Here is a 24,841-nt window from a genome sequence, read left to right as displayed (position 1 = left end):
CTTTTGCGTCTCCTACAAATGCATATTCAATAAGGTCAGGCGCAAATATAACTGTGTCCATGCCTTTTTAGCACTAATTCATCACTGTGCATCTTTAGTAAAACCTAACAGTACAATTTTAACGGCAAAAGATGGTTTGTGCTGGTGCAAGCTGTTAGTAAAACTGGCCCTGAGACTTTTACCTGTCATGTGAGCAGAAGTAGGAACTAGCCAGTAGCCTCTCAGGATAAAAGTATGGATCTCAGTATGGCCTATGTTTGGGGCCTGAAAAACCAAATGGGACTGGATTGTGAAGTACCTTGTTTTGAACACTTGCCATTCCAGGAGTACCTTTTCACACTTGCACTTTGGATTATGTCATATGGGATTGTATATACATGGGTGGACATTGGACCAGGGGTCGGCAACCTGTGGCACGCAGAGGGATAATTACTGGCATGCGAGCAATAGGGAAATCTGCATTCCGACATACATTTTGAGGTAATCATTTGTCATAGTTACACAGCCTGTTAGAATCTATAAATACTATTAAAGTGTGAGAATTAACTTGCGCTAATCTACAGATACGCGGGGGGATATTGGCACAGTGGTTAAACAGAAAAATTAAAAATGGCACTTCATGCCCGAAAGGTTGCCGACTGCATTGGACTGTCAACACACACAGTTTCTTATGGACTACTGTAGGGTATGGAATTGATGGACTCTATGCTGCTTTTACTAGTCTGAGGATTATTTTATATTGTGTTGTTTTAGTACAGTGTCATTCTTGTTGGTGTACATACCTGTTATTTTATTGCTGTTTTCTTGACCTCATTTTTAAACTCAACGTACAAGTATTTGTTTGTGGGGCAGTCGTGGCCTAATGGTTAGAGAGTCGGACTTGTAACCTGAAGGTTGTGGGTTTGAGCCTCAGGTCTAGCAGGGATTGTAGGTGGGTGGAGTGGATGACCAGCGCTCTCTTCCACACTCAATACCACGACTGAGGTGAGACCCTTGAGCAAGGCACCGAACCCCCAACGCCGCTCTGGGTGTGTGTTCACTACTGTGTGTGTGTGTGTGTGTTTGTGCATTTGGATGGGTTAAATGCAGAGCACAAATTATGAGTATGGGACGCCACACATCACTTCACTTCAAGTCTTTTAAACAATTCTCCAGTAGGGTGTTACAACAAATTTAGCTGATGTTGCACATACCATTATTAAATTATAATTGGAACTTGCTTTATTTGTGCAGCTTTATATTGTTTCTTACAACTGTTTTAATGGGGTGCAATGAAAACTGCAGGAATTGCATTGAAATTTTTTGTTTTATTTTTGAATATTTCAAATCATATGAGCCCTTCACAAAACTACAGTGAACTTACAAATTGAAGAAAAACAAAAAAGTATTAAAAATGTATAATTACAGGACTGTTTCTTTAAAAAAAAAAAAAAATAATAATAATAATCTGTTCTACCACATCCTGAAGATTCCTGATTATACCGAAATCTGGGAAAAGTGCAGATTTTTGTCATTCCAGGTCAGCGTTTTATTTTGAAAGATTGTCTGCTCACACTTTGGTTTCTGCAAAGTAACATCATAATTAAATAAGGATATTTTTAATTACACTTTTTGAAAACAAGCCAACAAACAAGATTATTATTCTTCTTTTTTTTTATCTTTTAAAAACATTTTGAATCCAAATTAATTTGGCCAGTTTATTCCAGCTTGTGTGGTTACATGAGACTATAAATAAGTGCTGAATATATAGACCATGTATATGGACCATGCAGCAGTTGAAGACTGAATTACGGATTTAGAGGTTGTTTGGTCAATAAATCGGAAAAATAAATAAAATAACCAATATTATGAATACTCTCATCATACAGACAAGTGTTTTGAAGTATGCCTTTGTAAGTCCTTAAAACAAAACAATATACTAAAATAGATATTTAAAGCGATAGTTCACCCAAAACTGAAAATTTTATGTTTATCTGCTTACCCCCAGGGCATCCAAGATGTAGGTGACTTTGTCTCTTCAGTAGAACACAAACAAAGGTTTTTAACTCAAACCGTTGCAGTCTGTCAGTCATATAATGATGTCCTAAGACACGAAACAATCAGTTTGTGCGAGAAACTGAACAGTATTTATATAATTGTTTACCTCTGATACAGGCAATGTCCAACCATCCTGAGCTCATCCACAACATCCGGCGCGTGACGCGTCAATGGCTCTGGAAAATAGATATATATACTGATGTATACATAGATATATATGTAGATCCTTACCTATCACAGCCCATAGAAACCGTCGCTAATGAGGCATCTATGTATATATATCTATGTGCCAGAGCAGGTTGACGCGTCACGTGCCGGATGTTGTGACAGTCGGACATTGCGGTGTATCAGAGGTAAAAAATTATATAAATACTGTTCAGTTTCTTTCACAAACTGATCGTTTAGTGTCTTAGGACATCAATGTATCGTCACGAGCCGCAAGGTTTAATTTGGATTTGTGTGTGCATGTTTTTTTTTCTCTCAAAGATTGTGTGCCCATTGACTGGCATTATATGACTGACAGACTGCAACGGTTTGAGTTAAAAACCTTCGTTTGTGTTCTACTGAAGAAACAAAGTCACCTACATCTTAGATGCCCTGGGGGTAAGCAGATAAACATCATATTTTGAACTATTGAACTTTTGAACTATCCCTTTAAGGAAGAAACAACTAACTGATAATAATAAATACAATCATTCCTCAAAGCTGAAACCATGTCCTAATAAATACAACAATTGATTAATTAAATAAAATGGAATAAACAGAAAACAAAATAATGTTGTAAATACTGTTCAGTTTGTACACCTATTGTACAAATGTACACCTTATTGACACCTTACCAGAATATGAAAGCAACATGCTAAATGTTTTCTTTATGATGGTTTTATGGAAAAAAACATTAATTGCGAGAAAACAAGAAACTGACAAACCAGGTGGGCTTTCCCATAAGGATGTAATGTTGCATGAAAATTATGAATAATAATAATAATAATAAAAACATAACCATAAAAACACTACACCACACTATAAACAACTTACTGTTGTTTCTCTTGATCTTGTCCTCAGTCAGAATCTTCTAGATAGTCTTTCCCTCGTGATAAACCACACAAACGTACCGGGTGTACCAGTTGTCTGAAGGAACAACAAGGGTATACTGTAGATTTATTTCATATTGATTGATTGATTGATTGATTGATTGAAGCTTTCTGCAGAAGACAGTTAAGAATGACATGCATATCTGATCCTGTGATGAATGAATCATTCAGCGCTTCAGTTCCTCCAACAGTTCGACTCAGACCAAAGAGCCGTTGATATGAGCATGTGTGAACCGAGCTCTTCAATGAAGGGGCCAAATTAAAGTTTTTATGGTTTCTCATTGTTTATGTAAAGACTAGTTTATTCACTTAACCAGTCCGCAAAATCATACCAGACTTCCCCATTTGTCTGAGACTTTAGAGGTAATAATGTTGTAAATAAAGTTCAGTTTCTTGCACATACCGATCGTTTTACTTATTAATACCTCAATATTTTATCAGGAGCCATGGGTATTCATTTTGTCTTGCCTCATATGCTCTTTTTGACTCTCGAAGTGATGACAGCTGTTGACTTGCATTATATGAATTACCAAGGACCATGGTTTCAGCTAAAAATCTCATTTACTGTTCTACTGAAGAAAAAAGTCAATTATATCATGGATGACCTGAGGGTGAGTAAATTGTTTATTTTTGGATCAACTTTCCCTTTAAAAACTTACTGATGTTGCTCTTGATATTGTACTTAGTTTTCTGGATGGTCCCTGTCATGTGCTCCACCACACAAACATACTGGTTCTTCTTCCACTCGTCTGGAGTAACATAGACGGAAGATGTCTTCTGAAATGTCCCATCTTCATTTGGAAGTAGCTCTCCAAGATCCACATCCTCATCTTGATCCTGTCCATTTCTTAACCAGGTAATAGTTACTCCTGATGGGTAGAAACCTGTGGCATGACACAACACTGGAGACGAGGGATCCTTCTGTAACAGAGACACTTCAGGAGCTAAAAAAGAAAAAAAAAATATTGAGATAAATGTGAGGAAAATACTTAACCGTTTGAATCAGATCAGTTAAATAAATACATCTACATTTTGTTTTAAAGGGGTGGTTTATTGCAATTTCACTTTTTTAACATTAGTTTGTGTGTAATGTTGCTGTTTGAGCATAAACAATATCTGCAAAGTTGCAGTGCTGAAAGTTCAATGCAAACAGAGATATCGTCTTTTAAAATTCTGGAAGTTTAATGCCTACAAAAACGGCTGGTAAGGGACTACAACGAGATACTTCCCGGGTCCGTTATGAAAAATGAAGCATGAACACATGTTAGACTGCACCCCATAAACACAATCAAGCCTAGAAAAAAAACAGTAAACCACCCCTTTAATGAAGCAATCCGTAAGAAAGAGAAGCACAAATAAAATAGTCTACTTCTTGAACAAAGTTCTACTTACTTCTCGAAGACATTCTACCTCTTCTCTTTAAATCTGCTTTCCTTAATGTCAAGAAATAGTTTAGCCAGTCAACGCAATAATATTTGTAGTATTGTTTCAGTAATTCAAGTTGTTTTCTGTCATCGTTCCACTGTATCACTGTGGGCATTCCGTGCAGTACAGGTGTGAAGTATCTGAGCTCCTTCAGGTCTAGTGAGATAAAATCCTCTCCATCATAACCGTGCAGATCAAACCCTTGTGAGTATCCAGTCTGATCATCCCATTCACATCCATACATCCTCTGATATGTATGAACACCTGAAGAGAGCAAGTGAGAACCATAAAATCTGTTTGTTTGCTTTTTTTTTTTTTTTTATTATTATTGTATAAGGTAATTCTTTGACATAAAACTGTAGCATAAAGTATTGTAACTCACCATGTGAGTGATTGAATCGCTCCATTAGAACAGTGATGTTGATTTTGTTGGTCTGCTGTACTTGTTCTCTGATCTCAGTGTATTCTTTAAATCTGTCTGTAGATACAAACTCCTTCATCCAGTCCTGTCTGGGAATCAGCTTCTTTATCCCACTGTCATAATAATCAATCTGTTGTCCATCCAGTGTAGTTACAGCAGAAAACTCTGGGATTCCTGCAATCGTCTGTCCATTTATTTCAGTGTAAAATGTGATGAAGTTGTGAATCTCTGAACAAACAAGATGACAAATACAGTTAAACACCATGTACAGTGCCATAAACCAAATTACTGTTTGAGTCATTAAGTTTTTTTCCCCCTTAAATTTCACATCAATACTTTTGCAGGTTCATCATAAACTAGATCAAGTTTGTCAAGACAATCTTCAGGTTAGCTTGAGAAAGCCTAGTCTGAAAGTTTGAAGTAGTTACTTCAAATCTCGTAGATAGATAGATAGATAGATAGATAGATAGAAGGTTGCCACTAGGCAGCTGCTATGCAGTTGTTAGGGTATTCAAAATGGTTGCTAGGGTGTTGTGGGTGGTTGATAGGTGGTTTCCAAGGTGTTCTGAGTGGTTGCTAAGGGGTTATGTGTGGTTGTTAGGGTGTTGCTATGTATTTGGTAGCAACATGCAAACATGTCATACACACGTTAGCAAAGTGTTAAAACATGCAAGAACCTTGCAAATTACCAAATTACACCAATTACAAACAACTGTTAGCATGTATTTACACATTGCTAACGTGTTTTAACATGTTAGCATGATTTAACATGTTGCTAGCAAGTTTTAGCATATTAGCATGATTTAACATGTTGCTAGCATGTTTTAGCATGTTAGCTTGATTTAACACACCTTTAGCATGTTTTAGCATGTTTCTAGCATGATTTAACAAACAACTTTCATGTTTAAGCATGTTTCTAGCATAATTTAACACATTGCTAGCATGTTTTAACATATTGCTTTCATGCTCTAGGCTATTTTTAAGCTTTGCTAGTTCTCTTCGAAGGGAGCTTGATTGTTAGGCAATCTGGCCAATCATGACGCAGAATCTGCCATTTTTGTGTGACAAACAAACCAGACAGTAAAGTAGATTAACGTTGGTGGAATTAAACTTGAAAAATAGTGTGTATTGACGTCATTCCAAGGTTGAAATAAGATACCTTCTGATATTCATTCATGTTTTTTTCGTGTTGTAACTAGTAAAGAGGAAGATATGATCAATTCATGTGCCGCTTGAACTGAGGCGCTACAGCGATCTGTCACGACACATTAAAGAGCCACAAAATGCTATTTATTGTTTGAATTTCTTTTTTTTTTTTTTTTGTTTCATACCAAAAGTAACCTGCTCTGTCTTGTCTGTCGGGATGTTGTCAGTGTTTTTTTTGCTCTGCAGTGTATTTTTCACGCCGTGAGAACATTATGTGTGAGAGCGCCATTGCTTGTCGAACATAGCAACGATAACTATGGGGGGCCGGTGTTTGCGAAAGGTCAATTGAATCTCAAGGGATTCTGGGAGTTTAAATTTTAATTTTGACAGTTGGAGTTTGAATAGTCTTGGCTTATCTGAACATTCCGTCAATGTAAGTCTATGGAATTTTTCATCTTAATTTTTGGGAAAACTGTAAGTCCAATCAGTTAGAAAAGATATAGCATACCTAGTCATAACATCTGAAGATCTGAGGTGAGTACGGTGAATATGGATGGAAAGTTTTAGGAGAAGTTAAGCCTTGTTCAGACTGTCAGTCCAAATCTGATTTTTGTTTATATCCAATTGGAAGCCGATCTAAAGTCTAAACAGCATAACAAAAAAAATAAAATAAAAAAAAAGACCCCGTGAAATCTGATTTTTACAAATCTATTTCAAGGCACATTCGTATGTGGTTTGAAATCATACCCAAATCACATTTCGGGAAATAAGTTTCAGCCAGATAGATCAGATTGGATTTTGCGTAGATTTATTTCGCCTACGTCACTTTCTCATGTCACATAAAAAATAAACATGTCAGACATTGTTTGTAGAAAACATGCTGGCTGTCTTTGCAGAAACAAGGTTGTGTTGTTGTGAAGCGCAAGTCAAGTGGAAAATGACAATATACTGCTGGTCTACAGTACTCTGAGTTTTGAGACTGGCTGAGAAGGAAGCGTGGAATAAAGCAGTGCATTCCATCTTCATATGTTTCTGCCACTGCCTTATAAGACACATATATTCCAGCGAGATGGCAACGTGTTGTTATGTTCTAAGACAACATCCGTATTGAAAACTGTATTGCTGTTATTGTTGTTTTTAGTTTAGGCATACCAATGCAATGTCACTAACATAGAAACCAATGCAGATAAAGTAAAATAATCAGTAAAACAAAAGAGTGTCACAGGACACAACAGTTTTGATATTGGATACCATGGAAATGGTATTTTAAAACCTTTTAAAACTCATTTTTTGTGATATCAACTTCAAATTTGGAACACGACTTGTTTAGACATATGGCTTTGATTTTATAGCAATTTTGTCCAAATTCACAAATCCAAATTTTGTCAAATATATTTTGTATAGAATAAAAAAAATGTTTGTACATTTGCACTTTCATTTTTTTTGGCATGCTTTTAATCGGCAATGTGTCTTCTTTTAAAAAAGACCAACCTTGAGTCTGTATTCCAAAGCATCCATGAATTATGGATCTATGTTAAAAAAGGGGGGTTGACATTTAATGGGTTAATATCTCTCACTTGACGAGTGTGGGTCTGCCCTGCTTTTGAGCATTTCCTCCCCCTTAAAAAAAAAGAAAAAGAAAAAGAAAGAAATCGCATGCCAGTGCCACCACAGGCCTGTGGTGAGATACTACCTGTCAATGATACAGCTGATTCTACAGGTATATACAGATAGTTGCAACATTCGCAAGTTAGCTAAAAGGATAAAACCAAATTAGACAGTCATTATTGAGCTCAACTGCCCCATCAAACTCAGATGGTGAAAAAGTTCACTTGTTAAAAATTAAATCAAACTGATTTGGCTTAAATTTGAGGGTATGAGCTAGAGGTGGGAAATAAATATGCCCAAAATCTTATTTCACAATATGATTATAATTTATTATATAATTTATTTCATGATCTAGTCATTTTTGTTATTTTTTATTTGCTTGTTTTTTTTTTTTTTTTTTTTATTAACATTATAGATACAGACAGCAGAAGGAATATTAGCCTGCTGTAAAGATCCAATATATTGATACGCATGCATTTTCTTTCTCATCTGTTTCCATTAACTTAAGTCATAAGCCAAGACGGGCATGTTAACATAATTGTGTGTGCAGTAAGTAGTGAAAGATATCTGAATTTACAATTGCATGCTGTCTGTGAGAGAGGTGGCTTGGGTGTGTGATAGCACACAAGCACTGAACTGAGTTTATTGCGGTTTAACTCTTTTTAGCATGTCCCGTACTTTATTTTCTCATTCATGCATGTTCATTATTCACTTTAAACTGTCAATAACCTTAAGCAGTCCTGTGCTGTCTGAAGTTTGGGACGGCCAGTGTTTATGCAGGGAGCAGAAGCAGAGCGCTTTACACAATGCTGTCGCAAGCCAACACAGCTCAGGAAATAGTTGTGCAACACTATATTGGACTAGATAAATAATAAACTAAAAAGGGACAAAATAAGTAAATAAAATTAATAATAATAATAATAATAACAATAGATTGTTTTGTATTTGAGAGAATTAGATTAAAAACACCTGTCAGTTCAACCAGGGATAATATCGATACTTAAAAATATTAAAAACGTTTCTGTTAATTAAAATGAAGCTGAAAACGAAACAGAATTGATAATAAATATACTGTAACATGAATATCAACTGAAAATTTGAAAATTAAAACCATTGCCTTGGAAATGTTCAAATTGAAGCACTGGAAATAAATAAAAATTGAAATAGCAATATTAGAAAATATAAAGAACAACAAATAATTAAAAAAAAAAGAATAATAAAATGACAAAAGCACAAAATAAAATAAATAATAAAAAGAAATAAACAAAATAAATACTAATTCAAAATATTAACAAAAGTAAAGAAACTCAGAGTTCAACACACGGAAGTAGCTGAAGGCCTTGCTGACAGAAATCTTTCTTTTTAACGCAATACCAGCATCTATGGCTATATTCATGGCGAGAACCGAGTTTAATTATTCAAAAAGAAAAAGAAAATTAGATTTTTAAGATTTTTTTTTTTTTTTATTGTTGTTCAAAAAAAACCCAAGACCAAATTTGGATTAACTTGATTAGTTGACAGATTGTTAATAGTTAATCTCACCTGAGTAAACAAAAGGTATGTAGATGAAGAAAATGATGAACTTCATTATGGACAAAAATCTGTGCATTTGACTCTCAAATAAGTGTATTCGTCAAAAAGCGCAGCAGACACTCTCTAGTCTTCACCACATCGACAGGAAGAAGTGGTTACTCAGGGAAGCTGCAGCTCTATATAAACAGTTTCAATACGGATGCTTAAGGAGGAAACTTTCGAGCACAAGTTCACTGCTTCATTCATTAACCATTTTTTTCCCAGACAGACATTTGATCATTTCTGTTAACACTTTATTTTGATAGCCCACGTTAGACATTCTACTAACAGGCAGATCTAACAGTAATATTTAGGTACTGAAATACTGCAGATATTGAATGCAGTAATCAAATGCAAAATAACACTGAATATTTATCACTATATAAATACAGACAAGTCATTACAGATAAAGTTAGAAAAAGTTATTTTGTCAAGAGCAATGAGTGATTTTCTCTTTGTTGTTTGTTGCTGCTTGATTAACATTAATGACGAAGACAGCAGCAGGTTTATTAGGCTGCTGTCACTTTAAGACCTAATGCACGTCACGTAATGTATACTTTCACACATGTGTTTTCTTGCTCAACTGTTTAAACTCATTTAAGATATAACCGACTGTGTTTACATGAATACTCACCAGGACGGGCATTTTGACATCATTTTCTGCGTATCAGAAAGTTTATGTGCAATATGCCATAAAAAGAACTCAGTTTAGTAGTCACAAACTGTCTGAAAAACATTTTCCTGTGTGCGTTTATCTGAGTTTCACATCTTCTTGCACTTGAATGGTGTAAAATCTCTTGAATGTTTACATTGGAATCAAGTCGATAGTATTGCCAAAAATTAAATGGTCACCAAGTAAGAAATCCAAAAGCAGCAAAAAACCTTGGGAGAAACCAGGTTCAGATAAAACCAGCATGGTGTAGTTTTAATTCCAGGCTGCAAAACAAGTCAAAATTGCGCAGAGGACTCATCTGGTTCCTGTGGTCTAGGTGACGAGGTCTTCATAAAGCAACTGTCTCTGGGGCTCATCTAGTTGACATGGTCTCCTAATCTGGATATGGGCTGGATTCGGGTGACTGCAGTGACAATCTGATCTGGATACAGAGTGGGTCTTGGTTGCTACGATGACCTTGGATTAAGAATGAAACAGATTAATATATAAGTATAATTTATATATAACCTCATATATAACGAACACTGATTCACTCTTAAAAACAGTCTCTTGTCGCCATCAAATGGCGCATAAACACACACTGTTTCTCAATACTAAATACTATTATTATATACTGGTATTATTTCTATAAAACATTATTTATTGAATAATAATATTTTTTATTTTAGGCCATCATAAAAGTTGACAGTCAATTCAGTCAAAAGTATAAAGGCGGCGCTCTGATATACAGCATTAAATTTATATAAAATGTGATGAGATTTTACCCACAGCCAAAACTATTTGCTCTGGAACAAATAATAGAATAATGAGACCTAAAACTGCCCGTTAGATTTACCCAAAATTATGAATTATATTTCATATAATAAGAGATATCAGATCAGCAGTCAATTCTAGACATATCTGAAGTCTAAAGAACTACTTTCTCAGTGACACAAAAACAATTTATTTATAAAATTAATTGTTATCAAATTATCATTGAAGCTTTGTTTTTAGCTTTATATTGTTTCTTACAACCGTTTTAATAAAAAACAATGAAAACTGCAAGAACTGCACTGAATTTTCAATGTTTTATTTTATTATTGTTATTATTATTTTTACATTTCAAATCATAAAAGCCTCAAACTAAACACATAATCAGTAAACTTATGAATTGGAATAATAAAAATAATTATAAATAAAAATGCATAATTACAGGACATTTTCTTTAAAAAAAAAAAAAAATGTTTTGGTCTGGCATGCTGGAAATCATCTGCTCTCCCACATCCTGAAGATTCCCAGTTATACTGAAATTTAGGAAAAGATGATTGGAGGCAATGTCATAATGATTAAAAGGGTATATATAATTATTATTATTTTTTAAATCACTGTGTACATTAAAGGGATAGTTCACCCAAAACATAAGCATAAAAACACTATACCGCACTATTACTAACTTACTGTCATTACTCTTCATCGCAAATCTTCTGGAGGGTCTTTCCCTTGTGCTCCGCCACACAAAAATACTGGTTCATCTTCCAATTGTCTGGAGAAGCATGGAGGATATACAATAGGTAGTCAACTAAAATGCCTGTTACCAGTGCGGTGGTAAATACAACACAGTCAAATTTAAAAACTAGTTTATGAAATCTCCACCAGGTGGCTCAAAGCTGGAATTGTGACAATGTCAGTGAAGATAAAATAATGAAAAATGACTGGTAATATTAATTACAATAATAATCTAGCAATATATCATTTAATCTCAACAAATTATTCATCATTCAAATCCTTAATGTTCCAACTATTTGACTACTGTTACATTGAAATACTACAGTGACGGCAGTGCTTGAAGTGTGCTTTTTACTGTACAGTACTAGCCAGTCGATTACTATACTGTACATTTAGAAAGGTGTGCATTATGCCACAAAATAAATAAAACAATTAAAAATGCATGTGCCATCTTCTGACGAGATGTGGGAATTCATTTGGCATGACCCTCACAGTGCATTATGGGTATTCTCAAGCCGTTGAGTGTACATTGTTTGTACGCTTGCTGTTGTAGTGCATTATGGGATACATCAAGTTCATTCCTAACACTTCAAGTTATTCCCATCTCATTTGGTTCAGTATGGTACGCAATTATGTCCGTTTCCATTGTCAGAAGTTGTGAATGGTATAACTATAATTGATATATTTTTGAGAAAATTTGGCATTTGATTAAAAACACCACATGAATTTATGTTAGTTCAACCAGTGATTTTATCAATAATGAAAAAAAAAAAATTCTGTTAATTAAAATAAAGATAAAATAAAACAAAATTAATAATAAACTACAACAAACAAAAAGAACAAAAAAAAAGAATAAAAAGACAAAACTAAACATAAAAATAAAAAGCTTATTCAACATATTAATAAAACTAAAGCAACACTAAGTTTAACACAGGGAAGTAGCTTTAGCCTTGCTGAAAGAGAAATCTTTCTTTCCTTTCCTCTTATAGCTTCTGTGGCTATATTCATGGCGAGAGCCATTTGGATTCACTTGGTTAGCTGACGAAGAATTCAACCTTTAGATGATGTTATGAAATGAATCTCGCCTGAGTGAACAAAAGGTACGTAGATGAAGAAAATTATGAACTTCATTATGGACAAAAATACATGCATTTCACTCTCAAATAAGTGTAACCGGCAAAAAGTGCTGCAAAAACTCTAGACTTCAGCACAATGAAAAGGAAAAGTGGTTACTCGAAGATTCAGAACATACGTCACTGCGCTCTGATGAACAATCTCAATACAGATGATTGGGAGGAATTTTTTACTCACAAGTTGACACCGCTTCACTCAGTAACCTTTTATTTGCAGACAGACATTTATGATAACGCTTTATTTTGGTAAGACATATTAGCTATAAGTAACTTTGTACCAGTCAGAGTATTTGTGGACACTTTTTTTAAGTAGTAGATTTAGTAGTAGATTCTTTTTTATATTTGATCTCACCTAAATGTTTCACTCAATGTGTGTTTTTACAATTAGATTCATATTTACATTAGAAAGATAGTTACAGAAATTTGAAAGTGTACAACTCTGGATGGTGCTATAGGGCCAATTTAGTTGTGCAATAGCTTTTGTTGTTTGATTAACAGACAGCAGCAGGTATATATAGGCTGCTGTCACTTTAAGACCTAATGCACGGATCTAATATACTGTTACACGTGCGTGTTGTTTCTTGACTGCGTTTACTTGAGTACTCACCAAGAAAGGCATTTTGACAATTTTGTGTGTTTCAGAAAGTTTAAGCTCAGTAAACCTTGGAAAATAACTTTATATGTGAGCGTGCATAGAAAACATCTCTCAGAGAGCATGTGAGCACTGAATTGAGTACTTATTCACGTCTTCTTGCACTTGAATAGTTAAAAATCACCTGAATGATTACAATCACTAGCAAGACGTGTGCAATGTGCATATATATTCCGTCAGTTGTCCTAAGCATCTTTCATGCTGAAATGTTTGAGGCATTACAAGCACGGAACCTGTGGGAATGAGTAAAATTTCATTTTTCATTCAGTAAAATGATTTCTTCATTTTCATTACCAAGACTAATATTTCAGCAGAGGTCACACCAGCTGTGAGGTGGAAATGACATAATTTAGGGTTTTCTCAGCGAACACGACAAACAAGTTAGGTACTGTAAGTTATTAGTACTAATCTAGAGGTTAAACTAGAATTTGATTATATTTTTTCAGCTTTATATTTTCTTACATACAACAGTTTTATTGAAGAAAAAAAATCGTTTTTCAATGTTTCTTTTTTAACTTTTAAATTCATAAAAGTTAGCATTCAAACTACACGTAATGACGCTACAACTTGAAAAAAAATGAACATTGTATTTATAGGAATGTTTCTTTTAAAATATTTACAAATGCGAATGGTGAAAGACAAGATCAAAGTAACATCTACAGCACCCATTACAGCTGCTATTAACATAAGTTTCATAACTATACAGTATCTGGATATTCTTAAGCTCGTTTGCATTTGAACCTTCACGTCTAGTGCATTTAGATATACTTCACACAATGTTAAAAATGTTAAATGTTTAAAAAACAAAAAAAGTCCATGACGTCGCTGGGTTTTATTCACCACTGAAACATGTTTTGATCACACAAGCATGCTGGCAATCATCTGTTGTCCCACATCCTGAAGATTCATGATTGGACTGATATACAGGGTCTTTGAAGACGACTGGAAGAAAGTCTTCAAAAATGTTTGTATCTTTCCTGCTTTTCCTTTTGATAGACTGCAAGGTAAAAGATTAAATGAAAATTGTATAAACAGCAAATTCTGAAACAGTTTTTCTCTTAAGATTTTAAACATCTTAAACTTTTGAAACTTAAACTCAACCTTGCATCAAATCAGTACGTCTGTATATAATGATATATAAAATATTTTTTACAATTTCTACAATGAGTATTTCTTTTAATAGTTTTATAGATTCTTTTTTTTTTCAAAACGTTTTGAAGAAGAAAAAAAAAACAACTTTATATCCAAATGACGTGGTTACATGAGATTTTTATTATTAGGTGTAGTCTGAATAAGAGTGGACTATTGTGATCCATGTCAATACAGCTACTGAAAACTGAATTAAATATCTAATGTTTGGTTGAGCAATACAAACTTTAAACATCATGTGGAGATCATTTGTTAACAATGTCTAATTCCTTGATGTCTGAAGACATTTTGGAGTAAGTTTACACTAGCATTCAAAAGTTTGTCAAAAAAAAATTTGAGCCAACTTATAATTTTAAGGCAACCAGCTTCAACAGATTTTTGAGTTTGCTCAACTTATTTTTGTGGGAGATTCAAAAAATTGTGTTGTATAAACTAAAAATCTGCTGAAGCTGGTTACCTTAAAATTTTAAGTTGGCTCAACCTTTTTTTTTTTTTTTTTTACAGTGCAGAACTGTGGTAATGGTTACTGAAGATAAGGCATTGCATTTTAAGGTATTTTAATAATTCTGAATCATTTCCAGCCATAATAGTGTTTTTCAACATTAGTAAAGTATTGGCTTTATTTAATTCCACACTACTGGAATTTCAATGCATTCCCCGTAACATTTTACATTCATTCACAAAAATATTCGTTCCCCCAAGAAATTTTGCATTCGCCTGAGACACTTTTGTGGAAAAGTTTTCTACAGAGCCCCTGAAGGGACATGGTGATAGAAGATATACAAAAGAGAGGAAAAAATAAATTTCAATGCTTTTTGGGTCTCACAAAGGTTTTGTGAGTTTTGCTTTCACTCGCCAAAGTTTTGCATTACACTCTTGCATTCAGTTAAAAATATTTTGTATTCCCCACTTTGCTTTCCCACATTTATTCCCATCATCCTACAGTTGAAGCCAACTGAATGTGAAATAAGATCATTGCAGAGAAAGATCAGAAAAAGTACTTGCTTTATAGGGACTACAGTACAAATATGAATACTCCCATCACACACAGAAGTGGATGTATGCTTTTGTGGGTCCTTAAAAAAAGGGTTATTATCGCGTTAATTAAATAAATATTTTGTTAAGCTGAAATCAAAACACTATAAATATTATAAGAAAAACATACTAAATTAAAATTTTAAACATTGTCTTGGCACCCAGAGTAACTGTTAAAGCTAAAAAACTAAACTAATAATAAATTAAACCTAATAGTAATATTTAAAAATAACAAAAAAAAAAAATACTTAAAATGTAAATAAAAATTAAAAAGAAACATGAAAATATACAAACTAAATAATTTAAAGTACTAATACAAACTATAATAGTATATAAATAATGTTTTAAGTCGTGTGACTAGCATAGTTACCTGGAGTGAAAAACGTCCGCTGCATCGCAGCACAGGCCTAATAGTTTTTCATCTCAAAAGAAGAAGAAAAAAAAAAAACTATGTTAACATAAATGCAAGTTTTTGGGCATGTTCCTGTGTGACTTGATGTGAAAACTATGAATAAAATAACAACCATAAAAATACTATACCTCACTATTAAGAATTTACTGTTGTTACTCTTGATCTCGTCCTCTCTCAGAATCTTCCGGATGGTCCCCGTCATGTGCTCCACCACACAAACATACTGGTTGCTCTTCCAGTCATCTGGAAAAACAGTGAGGGTAGATGTCCTCTGGAAGGTCCCATCCATATTTGGTAGTGTCTCTCCAAAATCCACATCCTCATCGTGATCCTGTCCATTTCTTAACCAGGTAATAGTTACTCCTGCTGGGTCAAAACCTGTGGCATGACACACCACTGGAGACGAGAAATCCTTCTGTAACAGAGACACTTCAGGAGCTAAAAAAAAAAAAAAGATATAAATGTGAGGAAAATATTTAATACTTAAAATTAATGATAAGATCAACTCAAACATAAATGTTGCTTTTATTTTCAGTGCTCCTCATTTGTGAGTCACATTTGTGGTTTCGTGGTCAAAAGTCACACCTGAAATGATTTTGCTGAAAAAAATAAATAAATTACATTTCTGTTCAATAATATATTTTTTTCTTTATTTTGCATTTTGAGAAAATGTTATGTTACTTATTAATATGTATGCAGTAATTATGATCAATTTTTCCAATTGAAAACATTTATTTTTCAATTAACGCAGTATTTCAGGTTAAATATCGCCAATGAGCACCAGCAGGTTAATGAAGCAAACCATGAGAAAAGACAAACACCAATTAATCATTCAATATAATGATAATAAAAAAAATCTACTTGATAAATAAAGTGAATTTCATGAAGACAAGCTACCTCTTCTCTCTAAATCCACTTTTCTTAACGTCAAAAAATATTTTAACCAGTTAATGCACTCATGCCTGTAGTATTGTCGTAGAGAATCAAGTTGTTTTCTGTCATTGTTCCACTATATCTGTACTGTGGGCATTCCGTGCGGTACATATGAGATGTATCTGAGCTCCTTCACATCTAGTGAGATAAAATCCTCTCCATCATAACCGTGCACATCAAACCCTTGTGATTCTTCAGTCTGATCATTCCATTCACATCCATACATCCTCTGATATGTATGAACACCTGAAGAGAGAAAGTGAGTATTGCTCTGCCTGATTATTTCGACTACTGATTACCTGGATTTGCCCCTTTACTCTGTTTGCCTGATTGGACTGTTACTCTGGTTTTGACCCTTTGCCTGTCTTCCCATTTCTGTCTGCTGCTAATCCTTTTAATAAACTTCTGCGAATGGATTCTAGTTCTGCCTCAGCACCGTCCTTACAGTTGGACATACTGCTTTGATTTTACAGCAATTTTGGAGTCCAAATTTTTTTGTAAAACATATTTTGTATAAAATAAATATGTTTAGATCAGTACATTTGCTTTTGAGTAAACTTAAACTAGAACTTTTTAACACTTTAAAGGGGTCATATGATGCAATTTCAAGTTGTCCTTTCTCTTTGGAGTGTTACAAGCTGTTCATGCATAGATAAGATCCCTAAAGTTGCAAAGACTAAAATCTCAAACCCAAAGAAATATTCTTTATAAAAGTTAAGAGCCCTCCTAAAACGGCTCATTTAAAAAAAACACCCCCACATGTCTACGTCACGGTGTGGGAAGATTTTCATAACACCGCCCAAATGTATACGCAAAGAAAGAGGGCATAATGTTTATTCTCGCTGTAGTGTTGTTTCTGCCACTGGCGCCATGTCCTGGAGACGCTGTGTTTCGTTGTGAAAGCGAAAGTACTTTCTTTGGGCTTCCAAAAGAGGACACAACTAGAAATCAGTGGTTAAATTGTATTTACAACACTGTTCCAGAACAGTTCAACCCAAATATTCGAGTGTGTGCAATGCATTTTACGAAGGACTGTTTCCTGAACCTAGGAGAGTAGCCTACAATGCCAGCTGTGCTCAAAGACTGTTTCTATAAAGTGGGGCAATTCCAACTTTGCAAGGACAGTCTGGTGCTTCTGACTCACAGCCTGTAAGTATGTTTTCTTATTTAAAGAATTTTCCACTGACTATTCAAACACGAGTTTTGAGCAGTGTAGAGTAGCACTTGTTGTTTGTCGTTTCTCAAATGCACACATGGTAATGTATAACACACAGTATAAGTCATTATAATCAGTAATTATGTCCCCACTGGATGCAACAAATTCCTTGTTTATAATGATTTATTGTTTTTGTCTCATCGCGCCGGGACACGGCATTACAATACGGTAAGGGGCATATCATTTCCGTCACACGCTTGAGGTATTCGGCCAATCACAACGCACTGGATAGCTGACCAATCAGAGCACACCTCGCTTCTCAGAACGATGAGCTTTGTAAAAATCGGCACGTTTCAGAAAGGCGGGGCATAGAGGAGCAACAATAATGTATGTGGAAAATAATATGTTTTTTGAACATTAAACCATATAAACACATGCATTACACCACATGCACAAAATAACGTTCTTTTTAGCAACGTCATATGACCCCTTTAATTTGTATATGCTTATAGAGTGTCTTCTTTAAAAAGACCAACCTAGGTCTGTAATCTAAAGCATTCATGAATCACAACCATATAAGTTCAGAGCTATGCTCAAAAAAGGCAGGTGACAATTAACAGGTTAATTTACATTAAAAGTGTGCATAAGTTTAAGTTGAAGCACTTAAACTTATTTATTTAAGGGAAATAACTAAAACTGAAACATAAGTAAATGAAACCTACATATTATTTTTTTTTAAAAGAAGAAGAATAAAATTAAATTGCTAAAATCTAAACAAATTAAAATGAAAACTAAAAATCTAAAAAATAAAAGCTAATTCAAAATAATAATAAAACTAAATTAACACTGATAAGTAGCTGAAGGCATTGCTGACAGAAATCTTTTTCTTTCTTTTTTTAAAGCCATGTCAGCTTCTATGGCTATAGACATGGCAAGACCCAAGTTTAGTTATTCAAAACTAAAACTAAATTAGATGTTTAAGATCCATTTTTTTCTTCTTTTTTTTTCTTAAAACCTTAAAACCAAATTTGGATTAACTTGGTTAACAGACAGAGAATTCATCCTTTAGATGATATCATGAAATGAATCTCACCTGAGTAAACAAAAGGTGCATAGATTAAGAAAAAGATTAACTTCATTATGGATGAAAATCCGTTCAAATAAGTGTAGTCATCAAAGAGCGCTGCAAAAACCGTGTAGTCTTCAGCACAATGACAGAAAGATGTGGTTACTGAGGGAAATGCTGCTCTAGATAAACAGTTTCAATACAGATGCTTGTTTCTTTTACTCACAAGTTGACGCTGCTTCATTCAGTGACCTTTTTTCCCATGCAGACATTTGATTATTTCTGGTAACACTTAATTTCAATGGTCCACTTTAGACATTCTAATAACTATACGTAACTTAACAACTACATGTCAACTACCAGTCATTAGAGCATTATAGACTTTTAGTAGATTTACTAATGAATGACAGACTAATGAATGAAACCTGCTATGATTACTCTACTTTTAAAGCATGAATTTGATTTAAACAATAGGTCTACATAATATTCACATATGCAGTTCATAGGGAACATATATGTGCCCTACAGTTACAGCATGAAATACTATTTAAACCTATAACATTTTACTTTTAACGTTACCTATTTTGTCTCACAACTCTTTTTTGAGACTCTTTTCTCGCCAAATGCAACTTTATATCTCGTATTTCGGACTTTATAACTCGATTTAACTCAACAATAGCGAGTTTGTCCATTCTGAGGGGGGAAAAAAGCCAGAAGTGTGGGATACAAACTCAAAAGAGAGAATGACGAGTTGATTTTTCTTATCAGAATTGTGAGATATAATCTCGGAATTGCGAGAATAAACTCAGAATTTTAAAATATAAACAATTTTTTTTTTTCTACATTCTTATTCTTTTATTCCATGGTTTCCATAGACCGTCACTTGAAAACTGTCATTTTCTGCCACCAGATAGGCTCCACCCACAAAAAACGTCATCACTGTTTGCAAACACCAAATTGGTCTATTAGGTGTTGATTTATATTTATATTGTTAGAAAGATACTTACAATGTAGTGTACAACTCTAGATGGTGCTATGGGGCAATTTTGTTGCGCATTAGCTTACTAGCTGCCCCTTGGTATAATCGCAAACAGCGCCCCTGCTTGTGGGGATGAGTAATATTATGTGCAATACCTGTAAGACCTTTGTTTATCATCAGAACACAAATTAAGATATTTTTGATGAAATCCGAGAGCTTGTTGACCCTCCATAGACAGCAACGTAATTACTACATTCAAGGCCCAGAAACCGGGGGGGTGAAAGGCGCCTTTGATATTATTTTCATCTAAACCACTAGATGGCACAAAAACGTGGCGTAGCACTTTCTAAAACATTCGCTTTTCAAGATGCACGTGTAAATTTGTCTGATCTGTGATGCGATCCCGCGCGGCAGCACAAAGTTGATTCTGTGCTTACTTGATCTAATATTTTATGTTTTTCAAAATGTTGTAGATTTAAGTAGCAAATGAGAAACTCTAAAATTAATGCATATATTTTGAGACAAAGGTCTTCTTCATGATTTTCAGTTTTGTTTAAGATAATCAAAGCAACAGTTTTTAAATAACGAAAGAATATGTAAAAGTATGGTATTTGGGGTAAAAAGCGCCATTGCTGTTAAAGGCGTAGTAATTAACATGATAATTAATAGATGGCTGACTTTTCCATTTGTTGACATGACATGCTTAGATTCAGATGGTAAATATCATATATTATGTTGGATGTCCACATTAGAGATAATCACCATGTTTAGAATGAAACCATCATATTTAAAAACATGATATTAATCATATCATATAATAAAATATAATTTGTTGTTACTACTGTAAATATATATTCAATTATTATTGGATCTCCTTCAATACTTTCAGAATCTTTACTTATTAAAATGATTTTGTTTCTGTATTTTTTAAAACAATTTTTACTGTATATTTACAGGCAGTACAGGGTAGTAACTGATTACATGTAATCTGGATTACATAATTAGATTAAAATGCTCATAATGCTCATAAAAGCTCAAACACATATGATTACAAATTATTCACACAATGGCAATAAATTATTCATAATTTATAAATTCTCTCTAATTCTTTTTTTTTTTCTTCTCTTTTTCAATTTTGTGTTCATGTGATGCAGGGAGTCCCAAATTTTTTGTCAGTCAAACCAATTTAACTTGTAATACGTAACAGACTACAATTTGTAAGTAATCTAGCCTGCACTGTTGACAGGGCATTTTCTTTTGAAATACTGTATTCACATGTGGAAAGACAAGATCACACCCAGTAACACATCTAAGGTGCCATTACAGCTGCTATTAACATGAGTTTCATATACAGACAGTATCTGGATGTTCTTTAGCTGGTTCCTTCAGTGTCGTATCTTGTCCAAGGCACCAAGTGAGCAAAAAGTGCCACTGATGCAGGTTTATGATGTTCTCATGGATATTATTCGACACTAAATCATGTTTTGCTCCTGAAGATTCACAGTTGGACTGAAGTCTGGGATCTGCACAGATGAACAGAGGAAACTCTTCAAAGATTTAGGTCTACTTTTCATTCTGACAGTCTTCCAGCTCATACTTCAGCTCTGCAAAGAAATGTCATAATTGTCTTAATTGAAGATATATATATTTTTAATTACACTATTTGTAAAAGCACTGAAACAACACATGAACATTCCAAATCCAGAATTTTTGGATTTGTAAAAAAATAAAATAAAAATACAGCAAATTCTCCAAACAATTTCTTTCTCTAAAATGTTGCCTGAAGACAAACATTTGGCTTTGACCGTTTTTGTAAATGTAGATTTTGAAACTTAAACTCATACACAGTAAAATATCTGCAAATCTAGACTTCTGAATGCTTGTGTAATCACTGCTAACATTCCCATCTCCTAACACTGATGAAGCCATAATAAGAAATAAGAGCAGTTCAGAGAAAGATCGGAAAAAATACAGGTAAACATACTTAGCATCCTTCGGACTGAAAGACAGATGAACAGGAACAGGGAAACTCCCACCACAGACACAAGTATTTTGAAGTATACATCTGGAAGTCATTCAAAAATATAAAAAAATATAATCAGAAAAAAAAAATACAATAATATACAGAAACAGCAATATTACGATGACACGAGTAGTCAATGAAATAAATAATAATCAATACTAAAAATGACAAGTTATTAGCTGGGTCCAGGGTTATTATCATAACTTAAAATGTACATTTAAATAAAGCTAAAATAAAATAAAATTGTAGATGAAAAAAAATAAACTAAATAAAAAAAATAAATTAAAAAAATGTTGCATTGGTCAACTACCTGAAATAGGTTTAAGTTAAAGCATTACAATTTTTTAAATAAATAAAAACTAAAACTGAACAAAAATAAATGGCTGATATAAAATAGCAATCATACTGTGAATGTCCGATCTTGTGAGACATCTGAAGGTGTTTAGATTCATGAGAACAAACCTCTTTGCATACAGCAATGAATAACTTACATGTTCATCTGTCTCTCAAAAAAATCTGTCATTTGACTTCAGAAGACTTAAAATATAACGCACAAGTGATACTGATGGATAAATAATACTTATGCTGTTTTCTTCTCTTGTTCGAACCTTGACAAACTTAGTCACTTTCATTGTACAGTGACAGAACCGCACTATTAACAACTTACCGTAGAGCTCGTCCTTAGTCTTCCAGATGGTGCTTCCCTCGTGCTCCACCACACAAAAATACTCGTTCTTCTTCCACTCGTCTGGAGTAACATGGAGGATAGCTTTCTTCTGGAAGGTCCCATCTTCATTTGGCAGTAGATCTCCAAACTCCACATCCTCATCAAGCTCATCTCCATTTCTTAACCAGGTAATAGTCACTGCTGATGGGTAGAAACCTGTAGCATGACACACCACTGGAGACGAGGAATTTCTCTGTAACACAGACACTTCAGGAGCTAAAAAAAAAAAGATTAAGACCAATGTGAGGAAAATATGAAATACTTAAAATATGCATAAGTTTTTAAAAATTCAAAGTGTTAAATTTTTTAGTCAAAAGTGACCAAAGAGCACCAGAAGGTTAATGAAGCAAACCACAAGAAAAGAAAGACAAACACCTATAACATATTCATTAGAATAAAACATGCTCTACTTGATGAACAAAGGAAAGTTCATGAAGACAAGCTACCTCTTCTCTCTGAATCTGCTTTCCTTAACGTCAAGAAATATTTTAACCAGTCAACACACTCATGTTGGTAGTATTGTTTGAGTAATTCAAGTTGTTCACTGTCACTGTTCCACTTCATCATTGTGCGTACTCCCTGCCATACAGATGCAGTGTACATGCTGTATTTCACATCTAGAGAGATAAAATCCTCTCCATCATAAGCGTGCTGATCAAACCCATGTGAGATGTTAGTCTTATCATCCCAACCACATCCATACATCCTCTGATACGTATGAACACCTGAAGAAGAAAAAGTGGGAACCATAAGATTTGCTCTTTTTTCATTGTAAGGTAATCCTTTGACATCTAAAACAGTAGTATATATTATTGTAACTCACCATACGAGTGATTGAATCGCTCCATTAGAACAGTGATGTTGATTTTGTTGGTCTGCTGTACTTGTTCTCTGATCTCAGTGTATTCTTTCCATCTGTCTGTAGATGTAAACTCCTTCATCCAGTCCTGTCTGGGAATCAGCTTCTTTATCTCACTGTCATAATAATCAATCTGTTCTCCATCCAGTGTAGTTACAGCAGAAAACTCTGGGATTCCTGCAATCGTCTGTCCATTTATTCCAGTGTAAAATGTGGTGAAGGTGTGCAACTCTGAACAAAAAACACGAGGACATAAAAACACCACATAAAGCATCATAAAATTACTGTTTGAGTCATTCAGGTTTTTTCTTTTAACTTCAAATCAATACATTTGCAGTTTCATCATAAGTTAATAAGTCATCATAAGTCATCATAACTCAGAAATCTGAAAATAATGTATTAAAATTAAAACTGTACCTGCGGGTTTGATTTTTGTGATTTAAACTTCAAATTTGGAACATGGCTTGGTTAGGTACACGGCTTTGGTTTTATAGCAATGTTAATAGACCAAATTAATTTGTAAATGAATTGTATAAAATGTTTAGTTCACTACATTTGCTTTACAGTAAACTTAAACTTCTAGAACTTTTTTACACTTAAATGTTTTGCCGTGCTTATCTTTGTTAAAAAGACCAGCCTTGGGTCTGTATTTCAAAGCAATCATGAATCTAAGGATCTATGTTTAAAAAAAGGTGGGTGACGGTTAACGGTAATTTACATTAAAATATTCAAAACTTTATTCATAATGGACTAGATAAAAAATAAACAAAGAATGGATAAAAATGAACTCAAAAGGGAGAAATAAATTTCATATTTGAGGAAATTATCGACATTATCGATAACAAAAACTACTTAAAGTTCTGCTAATTAAAATAAAGCTGTAATAAAACTAAATTAATAATGAATATAATATAAATAGTTGAAAACTTAAATTAAATGAAAATTCAAAATGTTGCCTTGGCAATAAACTGAAATAAGTTTACACTGAAGCACTAAAATAAAAGCTTATTCAAGATATTAATAAAACTAAAGCAACCCTGAGTTTAACACACAGACGTAGCTGAAGTCCTTACTGAAAGAGCAATATATATATATATTAACATTATTCGTGAGAACCTAAATTTGGATTCACTTGGTTAGCTGACAGAGAATTCAACCTTTGAACGATGTTATGAAATGAATCTCACCTGTATAAACAAAAGGTACGAAGAAAATTATGAACTTCATTATGAATGAAAATCCTTGCATTTCACTTT

General features: G+C 33.8%; 2 protein-coding genes and 1 gene segment (V, D, J or C); all 3 read right to left on the bottom strand.

Annotated features, from left to right (window-relative positions):
• Positions 1-1,341: 1,341 nt before the first annotated feature.
• LOC131530865 (major histocompatibility complex class I-related gene protein-like) lies at positions 1,342-9,397 on the bottom strand. Of its 3 annotated transcripts, XR_009268530.1 has the most exons (7): positions 9,274-9,397; positions 4,939-5,205; positions 4,524-4,820; positions 3,791-4,075; positions 3,076-3,168; positions 1,982-2,083; positions 1,342-1,563 (listed from the first exon to the last, which is right to left on the bottom strand). XR_009268530.1 is itself a non-coding variant. In XM_058761350.1 (6 exons), exons 1-5 carry the CDS (start codon positions 9,338-9,340, stop codon positions 3,113-3,115), a joined length of 972 nt encoding a protein of 323 aa, XP_058617333.1. In that variant the 5' UTR covers positions 9,341-9,397; the 3' UTR covers positions 1,342-1,563; positions 3,076-3,112. The 3 variants fall into 3 exon arrangements, 2 of the variants coding, with proteins under 2 accessions (XP_058617333.1, XP_058617336.1); XM_058761350.1 differs by lacking the exon at positions 1,982-2,083; XM_058761353.1 differs by lacking the exon at positions 1,342-1,563 and having other exon boundaries at positions 2,083-2,213.
• A 2,021-nt stretch (positions 9,398-11,418) lies between these two features.
• On the bottom strand, positions 11,419-19,118 carry LOC131530967 (immunoglobulin lambda constant 7-like). The segment is given in 3 exon segments: positions 11,419-11,498; positions 15,999-16,280; positions 19,025-19,118. Coding segments are annotated over 3 exon segments (408 nt in total).
• Positions 19,119-21,320: 2,202 nt separating this feature from the next.
• LOC131530966 (major histocompatibility complex class I-related gene protein-like) lies at positions 21,321-23,772 on the bottom strand. The gene is made up of 5 exons (XM_058761524.1): positions 23,550-23,772; positions 23,173-23,451; positions 22,667-22,942; positions 21,961-22,041; positions 21,321-21,499 (listed from the first exon to the last, which is right to left on the bottom strand). The coding sequence occupies exons 1-5, from the start codon at positions 23,665-23,667 to the stop codon at positions 21,321-21,323; spliced, it is 933 nt and encodes a 310-aa protein (XP_058617507.1). The 5' UTR covers positions 23,668-23,772.
• Positions 23,773-24,841: the final 1,069 nt, after the last annotated feature.

This window comes from Onychostoma macrolepis, chromosome 22 (assembly GCF_012432095.1).
Source record: "Onychostoma macrolepis isolate SWU-2019 chromosome 22, ASM1243209v1, whole genome shotgun sequence".
Classification (NCBI taxonomy): Eukaryota; Metazoa; Chordata; class Actinopteri; order Cypriniformes; family Cyprinidae; genus Onychostoma; species Onychostoma macrolepis.
The sequence above is the reverse complement of the archived record's forward strand: the minus strand, read 5'-3'. Positions and strand labels throughout refer to the sequence as shown.